The sequence below is a fragment of the Manis pentadactyla genome, chromosome 7 (assembly GCF_030020395.1).
Source record: "Manis pentadactyla isolate mManPen7 chromosome 7, mManPen7.hap1, whole genome shotgun sequence".
Lineage (NCBI taxonomy): Eukaryota > Metazoa > Chordata > Mammalia > Pholidota > Manidae > Manis > Manis pentadactyla.
In genome coordinates this window covers 108,113,720-108,130,400 of record NC_080025.1, presented here as the reverse complement: position 1 = coordinate 108,130,400, position 16,681 = coordinate 108,113,720, and the positions used below count along the sequence as shown (strand labels likewise).

At 36.9% G+C, this 16,681-nt stretch overlaps 1 protein-coding gene across 3 annotated transcripts in view; it reads right to left on the bottom strand.

The window, feature by feature from the left end:
• Positions 1 to 326: 326 nt before the first annotated feature.
• The window catches only part of ANLN (anillin, actin binding protein), a 72,304-nt gene continuing 55,949 nt past the window's right edge, over positions 327 to 16,681 (bottom strand). For 2 of the 3 annotated variants that reach the window (XM_036897464.2, XM_036897465.2), the window contains 3 exons: positions 14,909 to 15,016; positions 3,608 to 3,780; positions 328 to 1,603 (listed from right to left, as the gene is read on the bottom strand). In XM_036897464.2, coding sequence (XP_036753359.2) covers positions 1,480 to 1,603; positions 3,608 to 3,780; positions 14,909 to 15,016 — 405 coding nt within the window. In that variant the 3' untranslated portion in view covers positions 328 to 1,479. Of the gene's footprint in view, positions 1,604 to 3,607; positions 3,781 to 14,908; positions 15,017 to 16,681 lie in introns of all 3 variants that reach the window. The other variant, XM_057504657.1, reaches the window with a different exon arrangement.

The following is a 16,681-nucleotide window of genomic DNA, read 5'->3' as shown; positions in this document are numbered from 1 at the left end:
TATGAGTCCATAAATAAATAAAAGAACCCTCTCATCAGTCCCATCAAACCTAGGCCCTGCTTTATTTAGCTAGTGAAGTCACTTATACACTCAGTCTCAGCTAAGCATCCTCCATCTCCTCAAATGCATATACAAGTACCATATTGTTGAAAGCCTCAGAAATGGATCTTTCATCTACCTACACATTCAACAATGATCCTAAGAACACATAAAAAGCTGAGCAGTGGGCTAGAGATGAAAAGATCACCATCAGAAAACCCCACAACCTAGGGATGCAGAACAGCCACACTGCACATTTAAATAATATTTCTTAAATAACCGAGTCCTTCAGTCTTTTGCAAGTATTTATTTGGGTAAGAGAGCATAAAATATATTTTTATAATACACAGAAGAAAAAAATATTTGAATAAAAGATAAAATGACAGAAGGTGACAGAATTTAGTGTTTATAAATGAGGTCATCAATAACTAACAATTCAGAGAAGAAATTCAAAGTGTATTTGAAAGTTGAGAGCATGCTTTGTAATATTTTATAATAAAAAATAAAGTATCAGGCTTTTAAAGGTCAAATGTGACTTAACAGTTTTCAAATGGGCTTCCATGGACATGAAAAAAAAAAGGTGAACTTTGGCAAGCAAAGTGTTATTCCATAGCAGCTTGGTAAAGTTTACTTTTTTGATTATAAAGATTTTTCAGTTTACATTTGTTCTTGCTACAGGAGCAGATAAAACTAATATGCCAAGTGGAGTCTGTTAAGCTATAGAGCAAAAATAATTATTTTTAAAAGTCTGTGTTCTATGAAATGTGCACCACACAGCATCTATGATAACTGAATAAATGTAAACCACATGATTATTAACTCTCCTAAATAAAACATTTAACCCCCAGATCTCACATAATATCCTCTATGTCCACATCTTTTGTTTGAAGGCAGCCTCAAGCTTTAAACTAATGTATATTTGCTACTTAAAAAAGTTCTTATCTCCATTACTAAAAATGTTTGTGTAAAGTCCCTTAGAAATTTTTTCAGTACTCTATTAACAAGATATATCATGATCAATAAATGATCACAACCTTTAGGAAAAAGTACAGAGGTTAGAGAAAGGATGCCCAAGTCGAAGCTTTCTGTCTCTAACCCCTATAAGACCTTTCTACTTCAAGACTCACAGCTCTACGAAAACTCAGTATTTCCACTTAAAAAAAAATGCTTCTTCATGAAAAACTGAATAATTGGGTTTCTAGGAAAATGAGGCTTTAAATTAAGCTTTAGCAGAATCAACTATAATGAAATTTCTCCCAATCATTTATGAATTAACAGAAGAGAAGTCAGTTGAAGTTCTACATACAAAAGATATAAATACTGCATAATGTATAGTGAATATTGGCACATACCCTTTTGTATTTAAAGCATAAAATGCAATCAGCAAGTCTGATGACATAGCTCAAAAAACCTCTACATGGCACAGAACCTTCCTAAAGTTTAAAGCTTTCCTATAGGTTTGTAGCAAGCATCAGGTTGCCAGAGGCGAATATCAACAAGAACTTGATTGAGTTTTTGCATCCAGAGATCCCGCTCTTCCTTGGTATCTGCAGAAAGCCAGTTCCTATAGGAACAAACGAACAAAAGGTCAGGATCCTTTTCCCTGTTCCATACCTCCCTATATTCTGCTAGGCAAAACAAAAAAGCAAACAAGAAAAAAGCTTAAACAAACCAGGAAAATGAGTTACTCTTCACCATTTTTAATGGATGCTAAGCAGAAACCCCAAGGTGAGCTGCTTCTTCAATTACAATAAAGGAAAATTATCCCTGTAGGCTGGTTAGTAGAATCATAACTCACACTGACTATAGCAGGTAAACAATGGAGTTCCACACCAAAGATGGTAAAGTGATCTGGCATGGACACGGTGTTTGGCACTGTGCTAAATAAGCATGTCTAATTTCTATTGTCATTCTGTGGGGTTTATTTTTCCCTTTTGACACAGAATTTAGAAGGCCAGCAAAATTAGTGACTTGCCAAGGTTACATTTGCTAAGTCACTGAGTCAGGATTTGAACCTAGTTCTGCTGACTTTAAAGCTCCAATGTATAATACTGCCTCCCTGTGGGATAAAGCATTTCTGCTTCCAATGTGCATACTACATTTCAAAGTAGGCAATAATGATTAGAAGAGAAATCTTTTGCATTGAAGGAGGGAAAAGACAGCAAGTTGATTGCTAGAAACAAAATGAGATATAGTAAATTTAGATACAAGATAAAGGTCAAAAAGACCCAAAAGAGAAACAAATAAGGCAAAGGAGAATGCAGAACAGCAAAATGTTTATATTCTGGAAATTATATGATATAAAAAGTGAAATAAATGTTAAGAGTTACTAAGCAAAGTTACAGACTCTGCCAAGACTGAATTGAGAAAGCAACACTCTTGGATAAAGAGGTGCCCACTCAAATGATGAGAATGTTATGAGAAAACTACATGCACATAAAGTACAGAGAAATCATAGCAATGTGTGATTTAGTGATCTCTACTACAGGAGAAGATAAAAGGAGAAGTCTAGAAGGGTCTATGTAGCAGGTAAGACACAAGATTATATGAAAAATATGAGTAATGTTTAAAAGGGTTAAAATGTTCCGTTGCGGTCAGAAACTACTTCGGTACTGAATTTTGGTTGATGCCCCCAACTGTCGCCACAGGCAAGGTAACTCAAACAGAATGACTATAAATACATTCTGCCTCTGCTGTCCTTTCTGACGCCATGACTATGCAGGAAGGCCCTTGGAGTGAGTGAGTTCAACTGAATTAATCTGGAAGTAATTTAGACACCAAGAATTTCCAATGAATGGATCTCCTACTTTAAAACAAATTGGCAGTATCTGGGCAACTCTGTTCTATTTTAATATGGTGTCTCTTGGCTGTAGTTTTCATGAGTTTCACATCAGAAACTCATGGTGCCAGTTCTACCCATCTTCCTGTACGTAATATTCAGCAACAGCTTGATTAATAGAGATTTTTGTCAAATTCAAACTTTTGCTCTAATTCCAACTTTTTATGCTTAAGTTGGTCTTCAAGCCTCTCTGGGTCATTCAAGCAAAAGAATCGCTCTTAGTCTCTTAGCAATAAACTTTTGCATCTTATACGTAAACTTAGGGCTTAAAAAAAAAAAAGTGACACTCCCAGTAGTTTCTTCTGTTAGTCTCCAACCAGAAATTTGCAGAGTGAAATGAGACTGCTTTTATAAGTCACCTGATTAATTGAGGGTATTATTAGACTGCAAAGGAAGGGATATGTAAAGTCTCTTTAAATAACACCTTACTTGTTAATTACATATGAAGTCTTCAAATTAAACTCAAAGTATATTAACTGCCTTGAAAACAGCTATACTGTATATTGGAAAACATGATAAGCTAAGATATATATTGAATGTTATACTTTTCTTAACTGTATTAATTTAGTTATTAGATTATTCTTTTACTGATGTGTATGTGTTTTATTTTCTCATTAAGATATACCTGCTACAAAGGGAAGAAATACCTCTGATATTTCTTAGAGTGGGAAGAACATACTGGAAAATCAATTACTTAGCTGGCAGAAATATTTATGGCCCAATACGTACTTGGTGACACAAAGTGTGTCCCTGCATTGACTGACAAGAGTCTCTCGGTCATCTTCTCTCTGTGGTCGGACAGTAATTAATTCAAAAGTGTTGCGTCTTGCACAAAACTCTCTGTTGGCTGGTTCTATCTGATGACTGGTACAATTGGCCAGATTTATCCTTCCTATGGGATTCTTTAAAAGCAAATTTTAAAAAATTATGGTAGAAAATAAATAAGACCATTTCAGCAGTATTTAAGAAATTGGTACAAAATTTAAAAATCATTCATTTGAAAGTTAAACTTTAATTACATGGGTTTAGATAAACATTTAATATTATTGTTTCTTGCTGTACATATAGAAACCAAGAATGTCAACTGGAGTTCCTAGCCAACTTAAAAAATAAACTCAGTGTTATGAAAAATTTTGGATACAAAATAAAAGGAACAGTATAATGAACCTCCATGTACTCATCAACCAGCTTCAAAGTCACATTAGAAACACACATTCAACCAACTTTTGTCTATAGTCCACTCATTTCCTCCCTTTCTATAAACAGAAACCTATGCATTTTATTTCATCTGATTTTTTATGTATTTCTAAAAGATAAGACCAAACAATTGCTTTGGATTGCTGGAACCATGTCATTCCTATGGTATGGGAGTCAAAAATAAAAATTCATGAGACTAAATGGCCCTGAAAAATGGGAAAAAAGGGAATGTATGGGCACAAACAACTTAGAAACAGCCTTTATGTCAACTCTCTCTCTCTATTAGTTACTTAGAAAAGAAATTAAATATACCATTTAAGAGTATTAGATTGGCTAAGTCTGGAAATAATCGTAATAATCTCTATTGATTGTTTGGGGCATGAATAACAGAAACTTACATACTTCTGGTGAAAGTATAAAATGGTCTATCACTGGTAGGCAAGTTGTTGAGAGTAATCAATAACATTCAAGATTCTGATCCTACAATTCTACCCAAAAGAAATTTATCCTAGGCAAACAATAAGTGCACAAAGATGCTCATATAGATGTAGTCACTGTTTTTGCATAATAGTGAAAAATTTGAAAAAATGTTAAAGCTTGAAATTGAAACAAGTGAAACAAACAAAAACAAGTAACATTATTTATTTAATACTTATTAATAATATTTATTTTAAAAAAAATAATATTTATTATTAAAGAAATAGTATGTCTCCAGCTGGTTTGGCAGACTGAGAAATCCTTCCATTACATAACTCCCCAGAGGCTAGATAACTGAACTCACAAGGAAGTGAAAGAAATCTTAAAAGGCCAAAATCAAGGAGAAAGAAGCAACACTAAGAACCATAAGCCTTGGCTCACACAGGTGGTCATATAATATGAGATCAGGCATTTGCTTAAAAATACCCCAGGAAAACAATCAGAACAAAAAAGTATGTGTGCGTGGAGATAAGTGAAACATGAAAATGGATAATCATTGAACTTAAGAGTTCATTATATTATTTCTGTTTTGTGTATATCTGAACATTTTCAATTTTAAAAACTTAAATATATGGGTACATATGTTCATCTGTGAGTGTGGGTGTATAAAAAGCAAGGGCCCAGAATAAGTAATACATTACTAGTAAAATCAAGTTCAAGACTTACCTTACCAGACATGAAGATTTATTTTTAAACTATGGTAACTGAGCCTGAGAAATACAGACCACAGGAAATGCAATAGAAAGCCTTAACTATAGACTTACATATATAGTGGTATCTTGCAACATGCCACTTTTGGCATGTTGATGATTGGGGAAAAGATGATGATCTGTTCAATAATCCTGTTCAACTGGGTTTCCAGATAGGGGGAAAAAAATCAGTTCCAGGTAAATTAAATGTAAAATATAAAACTTTCATAAGGAGCTATAGGAGAATATCTTTATGACTATGGAGTAAGGATGGTATTCTTAATTACTCAAAAAAGCAAACAATAGGGAGGGAAGCCAAGATGGTGGCGTGAGTAGAGCAGAGGAAATCTCCTCCCAAAACCACATATATCTATGAAAATATAACAAAGACAACTCTTCCTAGAATAAAGACCAGAGGACACAGGACAACATCCAGACCATATCCACACCTGCGAGAACCCAGCGCCTCACAAAGGGGGTAAGATACAAGCCCTGGCCCGGGGGTACCCGAGCGCCCCTCCTCCCAGCTCACGGCGGGAGGAGAGGAGTCGGAGACGGGAGGGAGAGGGAGCCCAGGACTGCTGAACACCCAGCCCCCGCCATCCGGACGAGAGCGCAGACACAGTGCATGCGTGGGGTCCTGGATACTAGGGAAACAGGGTAGCAAGACCGGTGAGTGTGTACCGGAGGCCGGCGCCGGAGGAAAAAAGAAAAGTGAGCGGCCATTTTTTTTTTTCTGTTGTTGTTTTGTTTTGGCGAGTGCTTTTTGGAAGTCTTAAAGGGACAGGGACCCCAATACTAGGGAAACAGGGCAGTAACACCAGTGAGCGGGTGCCTGAGGCTGGCGGAGAATAAAGAAAAACGAGCAGCCATTTTTTTGTGTGTGTGGTCGTTGTTTTGTTTTGTCAGGTGTTTTTTGGAAGTCTTAAAGGGGCAGGGCGGGACACTTAGTCCAGAGGTAGGGAATCTGGGGATCTCTGGGAACTCTAATCCCCTGGGAAGCAGGGAGCATGGAGGCCCCTTATGGAGATAAATAGCCTCCCAGCTGCTCCCTCTTCAACACGACTCCACCATTTTGGAGCGGCAGCCTGAGCCAGGCCATGCCCACAGCAACAGTGGAGATAAACTCCATAGCAGCCGGGCAGGAAGGAGAAGCCCTGTCTGAGCGCAGCTACCCAGCACAAGCCACTAGAGGCCGCTGTTCTCCCAGGAGAGGAGGGCCACAAACCAACAAGAAGGGAAGTTCTTCCAGCCGTCACTCGTCCCAGCTCTGCAAACTATTCCTATTACCATGAAAAGACAAAATTACAGGCAAACCAAGATCACAGAGACACCAGAGAAGGAGACAGACCTAACCAGTCTTCCTGACAAAGAATTCCAAATAAAAATCATAAACATGCTGACAGAGATGCAGAGAAATATGCAAGAGAAACGGGATGAAGTCCAGAGAGAGATCACAGATGCCAGGAAGGAGATTACAGAAATGAAACAAACTCTGGAAGGATTTATAAGCAGAATGGATAAGATGCAAGAGGCCATTGATGGAACTGAAATCAGAGAACAGGAACGCATAGAAGCTAACATAGAGAGAGACAAAAGGATCTCCAGGAATGAAACAATATTAAGAGAACTGTGTGACCAATCCAAAAGGAACGATATCTGTATTATAGGGGTTCCAGAAGAAGAAGAGAGAGGAAAAGAGATGGAAAGTATCTTAGAAGAAATAATTGCTGAAAACTTCCCCAAACTGGGGGAGGAAATAATCGAACAGACCACGGAAATACACAGAACCCCCAACAGAAAGGATCCAAGGAGGACAACACCAAGACACATAATAATTAAAATGGCAAAGATCAAGGACAAGGAAAGAGTTTTAAAGGCAGCTAGAGAGAAAATGGTCACCTATAAAGGAAAACCCATCAGGCTAACATCAGACTTCTCAACAGAAACCCTACAGGCCAGAAGAGAATGGCATGATATATTTAATGCAATGAAACAGAAGGGCCTTGAACCAAGGATACTGTATCCAGCACGACTATCATTTAAATATGATGGCGGGATTAAACAATTCCCAGACAAGCAAAAGCTGAGGGAATTTGCTTCCCACAAACCACCTCTACAGGACATCTTACAGGGACTGCTCTAGATGGGAGCGCTCCTGAAAAGAGCACAAAACAAAACACCCAACATATCAAGAATGGAGGAGGAGGAATAAGAAGGGAGAGAAGAAAAGAATCTCCAGACAGTGTATATAACAGCTCAATAAGCGAGCTAAGTTAGGCAGTAAGATACTCAAGAGGCTAAACTTGAACCTTTGGTAACCACAAATTTAAAGCCTGCAATGGCAATAAGTACATATCTTTCAATAGTCACCCTAAATGTAAATGGGTTGAAGGCACCAATCAAAAGGCACAGAGTAATAGAATGGATAAAAAACCAAGTCCCATCTATATGCTGCTTACAAGAAAATCACCTCAAACCCAAAAACATGTACAGACTAAAAGTCAAGGGATGGAAAAACACATTTCAGGCAAACAACAGCAAGAAGAAAGCAGGGGTTGCAGTACTAATATCAGACAAAATAGACTTCAAAACAAAGAAAGTAACAAGAGATAAATAAGGACACTACATAATGATAAAGGGCTCAGTCCAACAAGAGGATATAACCATTCTAAATATATATGCACCCAACACAGGAGCACCAGCATATCTGAAACAAATACTAACAGAACTAAAGGGGGAAGTAGACTGCAATGCATTCATTTTAGGAGACTTCAATACACCACTCACCCCAAAGGATAGATCCACCGGGCAGAAAATAAATAAGGACATGGGAGCACTGAACAACACAGTAGAACAGATGGACCTAATAGACATCTATAGAACTCTACATCCAAAAGCAACAGGATATACATTCTTCTCAAGTGCACATGGAACATTGTCCAGAATAGACCACATACTAGCCCACAAAAAGAGCCTCAACAAAATCCTAAATACTGAAATTCTACCAACCAATTTTTCAGACCACAAAGGTATAAAACTAGAAATAAATTCTACAAAGAAAACAAAAAGGCTCACAAACACATGGAGGCTTAACAACATGCTCCTAAATAATAAATGGATCAATGAACAAATTAAAATAGGGATCAAGGAATATATAGAAACAAATGACAACAACAACACAAAGCCCCAACTTCTGTGGGACGCAGCGAAAGCAGTCTTAAGAGGAAAGTATATAGTGATCCAGGCACACCTGAAGAAGGAAGAACAATCCCAAATGAATAGTCTAACATCACAATTATCGAAATTGGAAAAAGAAGAACAAATGAGGCCTAAAGTCAGCAGAAGGAGGGACATAATAAAGATCAGAGAAGAAATAAACAAAATTGAGAAGAATAAAACAATAGCAAAAATCAATGAAACCAAGAGCTGGTTCTTTGAGAAAATAAACAAAATAGATAAGCCTCTAGCCAAACTTATGAAGAGAAAAAGAGAATCAACACAAATCAACAGAATCAGAAATGAGAACGGAAAAATCACGACAGACTCCACAGAAATACAAAGAATTATTAAAGACTACTATGAAAACCTATATGCCAACAAGCTGGAAAACCTAGAAGAAATGGACAACTTCCTAGAAAAATACAACCTTCCAAGACTGACCAAGGAAGAAACACAAAAGTTAAACAAACCAATTACGAGCAAAGAAATTGAAACGGTAATCAAAAAACTACCCAAGAACAAAACCCCCCGTCCGGACGGATTTACCTCGGAATTTTATCAGACACACAGAGAAGACATAACACCCATTCTCCTTAAAGTTTTCCAAAAAATAGTAGAGGAGGAAATACTCCCAAACACATTCTATGAAGCCAACATCACCCTAATACCAAAACCAGGCAAAGACCCCACCAAAAAAGAAAATTACAGACCAATATCCCTGATGAATGTAGATGCAAAAATACTCAATAAAATATTAGCAAACCGAACACAAAAGTATATCAAAAGGATCATACACCATGACCAAGTGGGATTCATCCCGGGATGCAAGGATGGTACAACATTCGAAAATCCATCAACATCATCCACCACATCAACAAAAAGAAAGACAAAAACCACATGATCATCTCCATAGATGCTGAAAAAGCATTTGACAAAATTCAACATCCATTCATGATAAAAACTCTCAGCAAAATGGGAATAGAGGGCAAGTACCTCAACATAATAAAGGCCATATATCATAAACCCACAGCCAACATTATACTGAACAGCGAGAAGCTGAAAGCTTTTCCTCTGAGATTGGGAAATAGACAGGGAAGCCCACTCTCCCCACTGCTATTTAACATAGTACTGGAGGTCCTAGGCACGGAAATCAGACAAAACAAAGAAATACAAGGAATCCAGATTGGTAAAGAAGAAGTTAAACTGTCACTATTTGCAGATGACATGATATTGTACATAAAGGACCCTAAAGACTCCACCCCAAAACTACTAGAACTGATATCGGAATACAGCAAAGTTGCAGGATACAAAATTAACACACAGAAATCTGTAGCTTTCCTATACACTAACATTGAACCAATAGAAAGAGAAATCAGGAAAACAATTCCATTCACAATTGCATCAAAAAGAATAAAATACCTAGGAATAAATCTAACCAAAGAAGTGAATGACCTATACTCTGAAAACTACAAGTCACTCTTAAGAGAAATTAAAGGGGACACTAACACATGGAAACTCATCCCATGCTCGTGGCTAGGAAGAATTAATATCGTCAAAATGGCCATCCTGCCCAAAGCAATATACAGATTTGATGCAATCTCTATCAAATTACCAGCAACATTCTTCAATGACCTGGAACAAATAATTCAAAAATTCATATGGAAACACCAAAGACCCAGAATAGCCAAAGCAATCCTGAGAAAGAAGAATAAAGTAGGGGGGATCTCACTCCCCAACTTCAAGCTCTACTATAAAGCCATAGTAATCAAAACAATTTGGTACTGGCACAAGAACAGAGCCACAGACCAGTGGAACAGACTAGAGACTCCAGACATTAACCCAAACACATATGGTCAATTGATATTTGACAAAGGAGCCATGAACATACAATGGCGAAATGACAGTCTCTTCAACAGACGGTGCTGGCAAAACTGGACAGCTACATGTAGGAGAACGAAATTGGACCATTGTCTAACCCCATATACAAAAGTAAATTCAAAATGGATCAAAGACCTGAATGTAAGTCATGAAACCATTAAACTCGTGGAAAAAAACATAGGCACAAACCTCTTAGACATAAACATGAGTGACCTCTTCTTGAACATATCTCCCCGGGCAAGGAAAACAACAGCAAAAATGAACAAGTGGGACTATATTAAGCTGAAAAGCTTCTGTACAGCAAAAGACACCATGAATAGAACAAAAAGGAACCCTACAGTATGGGAGAATATATTTGTAAATGACAGATCTGATAAAGGCTTGACGTCCAAAATATATAAAGAGCTCACACACCTCAACAAACAAAAAACAAATAATCCAATTAAAAAATGCGCAGAGGAACTGAACAGACAGTTCTCCAAAAAAGAAATACAGATGGCCAACAGACACATGAAAAGATGCTCCACATCACTAATTATCAGAGAAATGCAAATTAAAACTACAATGAGGTATCACCTCACACCAGTAAGGAGATGGCTGCCATCCAAAAGACAAACAACAACAAATGTTGGCGAGGCTGTGGAGAAATGGGAACCCTCCTACACTGCTGGTGGGAATGTAAATTAGTTCAACCTTTGTGGAAAGCAGTATGGAGGTTCATCAAAATGCTCAAAACAGACTTACCGTTTGACCCAGGAATTGCACTCCTAGGAATTTACCCTAAGAACGCAGCAATCAAGTTTGAGAAAGACAGATGCACCCCTATGTTTATCGCAGCACTATTTACAATAGCCAAGAATTGGAAGCAACCTAAATGTCCATTGGTAGATGAATGGATAAAGAAGATGTGGTACATATACACAATGGAATACTACTCAGCCATAAGAAGAGGGCAAATCCTACCATCTGCAGCAACATGGATGGAGCTGGAGGGTATTATGCTCAGTGAAATAAGCCAAGCAGAGAAAGAGAAACACCAAATGATTTCACTCATCTGTGGAGTATAAGAACAAAGGAAAAACTGAAGGAACAAAACAGCAGTGGAATCACAGAACCCAAGAATGGACTAACAGTTACCAAAGGGAAAGGGACTGGGGAGGATGGGTGGGTAGGGAGGGATAAGGGGGTGGAGAAGAAGGGGGGTATTAAGATTAGCATGCATGGGGGGGTGGGAGAAAGGGGAGGGCTGTACAACACAGAGAAGACAAGTAGTGATTCTACAACATTTTGCTATGCTGATGGACAGTGACTGTAAAGGGGTTTATAGGGGGGACCTGGTATAGGGGAGAGCCTAGTAAACATAATATTCTTCATGTAAGTGTAGATTAAAGATAACAAAAAAAAAAAGAAAGAAAGAAAAGGGGGATTACTCCCTGATAGGATAAAACTAACTGTAAATCAACGATTAATGCATGCTGTAAATATCGTTAATTTTGATCACTTAAAGTGTGTCAGATGATCAGCTATGGAGGTACATTTTTCTGATAATATTCCTTTCTCTTAAAAAAAAAAAAAAAAAAGAAGCAGTTCCTGTATGGTGACCTCCAATGAGTTCTACACAATGGTATAAAGGGCATATCAAAGTGTGGGCAAAGGGTCTGTTTGTGTTTATACAGAGGATCAAAGCCTAATTTGGCTACCCAGAAAATGAACTAAGATACGATATGAAGAAGAACTTCCAACATCAGCACTCTCTGGAAGAGTCATACCAGAAGATGATCATCAGAAAACCTCAACAAAGATCCAGGAGATGCTGCAGTTGTAGCTGCATTCATCCCACCGGTTCCTGGACTTGCCATGGGAATGAAGAAGGAGATATCTAAGCTGGCCTGTGCATACAGTAAAACAACAAATTTGACTGGATCTATACTGTTGGAACTCAACCAAGAATTAGGAGAAGTGCAAGTTGTAGCACTCCAAAATCTTATGACTACAGACTATCTACTGTTAAAAGAACATATGGGATGTGAACAGTCCCCAAGAATGGGTTGTTTTAATTTGTCTGATTTCTCTCAGACTGTTCAAGTTCAGTTGGACAATATCCACCATATCATAGATAAGTTTTCACAATTGCCTAAGGTGCCTAACTGGTTTTCTTGGTTCCACTGGAGATGGCTGGTAATTATAGGTCTGCTTTGGTTATGTAACTGTATTCCTATTATGTTAATGTGTGTACGCAATTTAATTAGTAGTTTAAAACCTATACATGCTGAAGTTACTCTACAAGAAGATATGTCAAAGAAATAATCAATCTTCCCAGGTTTTCTTCCATCTGCTACTCCTATAGCTTTTCTTCTTCCTTCCTAATTACAACCCTTAAATAGAATTCGTGCCTCAAATCGAATTTACCGAGTATCATAATTCTTCCAAGTGATAAAGATAACTCAAGACAAATACTGGGCATAAAAGCCACAGGGCATAAATCTGCAAAGAAGTAAAAAGCTAACCTTTTCAAACAATATTGCCTCTCTCTCACTTACCAACTTTTCATTTCCCTGCATGGCCCCGGAAGATGACTGGTTAGCCAGAGACGGGTAAGATTCCTCAAGGGAGGAACAACCTAAGACAGGCACAGTCACAGGGGGTCCATCAGGTGAGAAATTGGGGATCAACAGAGGTGAGGCTTAGAACCTCACCCCCCCTGTTTTGAGAGAAATCTTCTGCATACGTGGATGTTTTATTGCCCTTGTCTAGCTTGGATTAACACATAGTCTACAGGCACACACCTGATCATCTACATTTGCTCTCTTACAGCACTAAACTATGTTTTCTACCTTTATCTTGCATCTACCTACCACTTCAGCATTTTATTAAAAATAATAATAATAATAATAATGGAAAAATGTGGGATTCACATATTAATCAAGTATAAAAATCAAATGAATATTCAAATTTGACCTGATTGTTTATAGTTCATAATGCGTGATCAAAACCGAAAGTTTCTGTGATGACTGCCCTTGCACTGTTCACCATGTAAGAACTTGTTTGTTATGCTTCAGAAGATTGGAGACTGATGAGAATTAGGCTTGGGGTGGATTAATGATTGTGCATGGAGCATTGAGTCCCCTGTATAGAATTTTATTGTTGTTAACAACCATTTGATAATAAATATGAGAGATGCCCTCTCAAAAAAAAAAAAAAAAAAAAAAAGCAAACAATAAAGCAATGAATTGACAGATTTGATTATCTTAGCATTAAAAGTTTCTCTTTATGAAAAGATACTATAAAGATAAATTAAAATACATGCCAAGCAAAGGACTAGGGAAATATAATTTCAATGTACCAAAAAAGATAGGAAATGGGTAAAATATTCAGACAAGCAGTTACTAGGGGACAAAAAATAAATGGCCAAAACACACAAGAAAAGATGCTTACTCTTATAGCTTAATCAAGGAAATACAAAATAAGAGCAGTGGGATAACATTTCATACCTATCATGCTGACGAAAGTTTAAAAGGCTGACATATCAAGTATTTGTGAGGATGTGGAACATTAACAACCCTAAAATATTCTGGTCAAAATGGAACATTGAACAGCTTGACAAACCTAGTTGATACAAGTGGAAGATGTGTTTAAGCCCTACAATCTAGTAACTCTGCTACTAGGTGCAAACTCAGGGAAGGGCTCTTATCCATGAATATAAGAAGCTAAATTGTTGCAGCACTGTTTGTAATAGCAACAATTTGGAAATTATCTAAGTGACCATCAATAGGAGAATGGATAAATTAATTGTGACATGTTCTTACAATGTAACACTTTTGTATAGAGAAAGGGCTAGAGCTCTATAAGCTAGAGCTATACATATCAACCTAGATTAATTTCACACACCATGTTGACTGAAAAAATGCAAGTTGCAGAATAACATGTACAGTATGGTATTATTTGCATAATGTTTAAAAATATGCAGTTGTAATAACATATTGCTTTGGAATATATACACAAAGAATAAAAAATTTAAAGAAATACATAGGAACAAAACAATTTCAGGATGGGGTTCTCTCAACAGGGGAGAGAAAATTACATGCGGAGCTTCAACTGGTCTAATAACAGAAGTTGATGGAGATTACTTGTTTTTATGTCTTTTTGAATGCCCTAAATATTTCACAATAAATTTTTAAATAAAATTTTACATGGCTACATTGTAATATGTATAGCCATTAAAGGCAACATTATAAATATATCTTTATTGATGTGGAAAGATGTCATGATAAATGATGAAATAAAAATCAGGTTATAAAAAGCATGATACTTTCTGTTTTAAAAAGATTCATAAATGGATACATAATCATTATATATTATACATTTTAAAAGTTTAGAAGGATATACAATCAAAATATGGACCGTAGTTATCTCCACTATGTATGATTTTGCCTTGTAATTCTGCTTAGTTCTATTCTCCAGTTTTTGTGGAAAATAGTGGATTGGGGATGCCCAGAGGGAACACTTGAATGAAACATTACAGGAAAGTCAGGGCCTTCACCACTGACCAGTACTATTAATATATTACCTTTCGTTTCTCATCATCAGGATAAGTCCAATAAGAGATACAGTTTCCAGAAAGAACACACCATCTCCTATGCCAAGCACCAAAACCACTAACATCTTCAAATATGGTCTGGAAAATTCAATGAAATACTGACTTTAAAACTTGAAGATCAATTAAATGTTAATTCTATATGTTAAACTACAATATGTTGATATACTTCATATTTCAAAACCTACTTGCATGATTTCCATCATGTCTTTTACCTCAGGAATAAAAATCAATGATCACTCACAACCAGAAATTTACCCAGGTTTTCAACATCATCTATAAGCAAATGACATTTAGGAACTTCTAAATATTAAACCCAAACAAACACCACTATCTAATTTTAGACTTTTTTAAAGCCCGATGTCCCTCATCAAACGCTCCTTAAATAAGAGAAAAGTGCTTCAAGTTTTGGAGAGCAGAATGGTATCAGGTATCTATATACATTACATATTGAAAAAACTAATGATAGCTTATTAAGTTAGACTTATCATAATACAGAAAACTGGTATTTAATTTTTATCCAAGAGAACAAACAAAATTAGAATAAACTCAGGATTAAATGCCTTGAAGAATTACTGAGATAAACATCAGGATGCAGGGTCTCCTGCTGGCCATTAAGCGCATTTGGATGCAGCATCTGCTGCAGATCAGGCAGTTGCCCCCTCATGCCTTAGGGTGCAATTTACATTCTAAAGGGAGGTGAAGCAGCTGTGATGGTTAAGGACGGCACTCTGGCATAGGTAAATTTGGTTTTTTACCATGGAAGTTCTTCTACTCAGTCTTAAGTAGAAGCAGCTTTTTCTCCCATTTTTTAGCTGTAGTCATAAAGGACACCTAAGTTATATAAAAGGCCCTACTTTTAATTAAAAAAAGAATTCATTTAGAAACTGTTAAAGAACAAAGCAAGGTAAAAATGTAACAATGCTATAGATCACGGGTTGGCAAAGTTTCTCTGTAAAGGGCCAGAGAGTAAAGATTTTAGACTTTGTGGGGCCTTGTCACAAGTCAGTTCCGCTGTCATGGTGCAAAAGCAGCCACAAACATTATTATGTAAACAAATGACCCCATGTTCCAGTGAAACTTTATAAAAACAAGCAGTAGCCCATACTTGGTTGGCCCTTAATATAGATAATTCAAAGGCATTTTTGTGTTTGATTTCCAAATGCAGGAAGGCATTTCTACCTTCAAATGGTTCAACTATACCTTACACCAAACTTATTGTAGCGGGATATACACCCATCTTGATTCACTAACTTGTGCAAATTTACCAAAAGTTGGCTTGTTAGGAGTGCAATCTCTGGACAGTTACTTTTATGAAAAAATGTTTCTATAATAGAATGCAATCTCAAATTTATCAGCTTAATTAATTAGCTCAAATTAATTGGCTTACTCCAACCACATATCCTCTTACCTCCCCTTTTTTTCTCCTCCCCAGTTTATCTTCCTTCTTCCCCAAGGCATGTTTTTCTCTACTATACTGCCTCACAGCCACCCCAGGAAGAAAGACAGGAATCTTGTTATTTCATTCTCAAGCACAAAGTTAGTAGGAACCACTAACCAGCAACCTTCTGTGTTTATGCTCACCTTTTACATCATAAAGGTAATAGACAAGGAAAAATTTCATGGGTAAGAATAACACAAGTTATTATTATACTTTACTATATAACCAGGGAGGAATAGCAAGAGGACAGCATTTTCATTTTTATAACAGGAAACTGAGGGCCAAGAGAATTAAATGACAACACA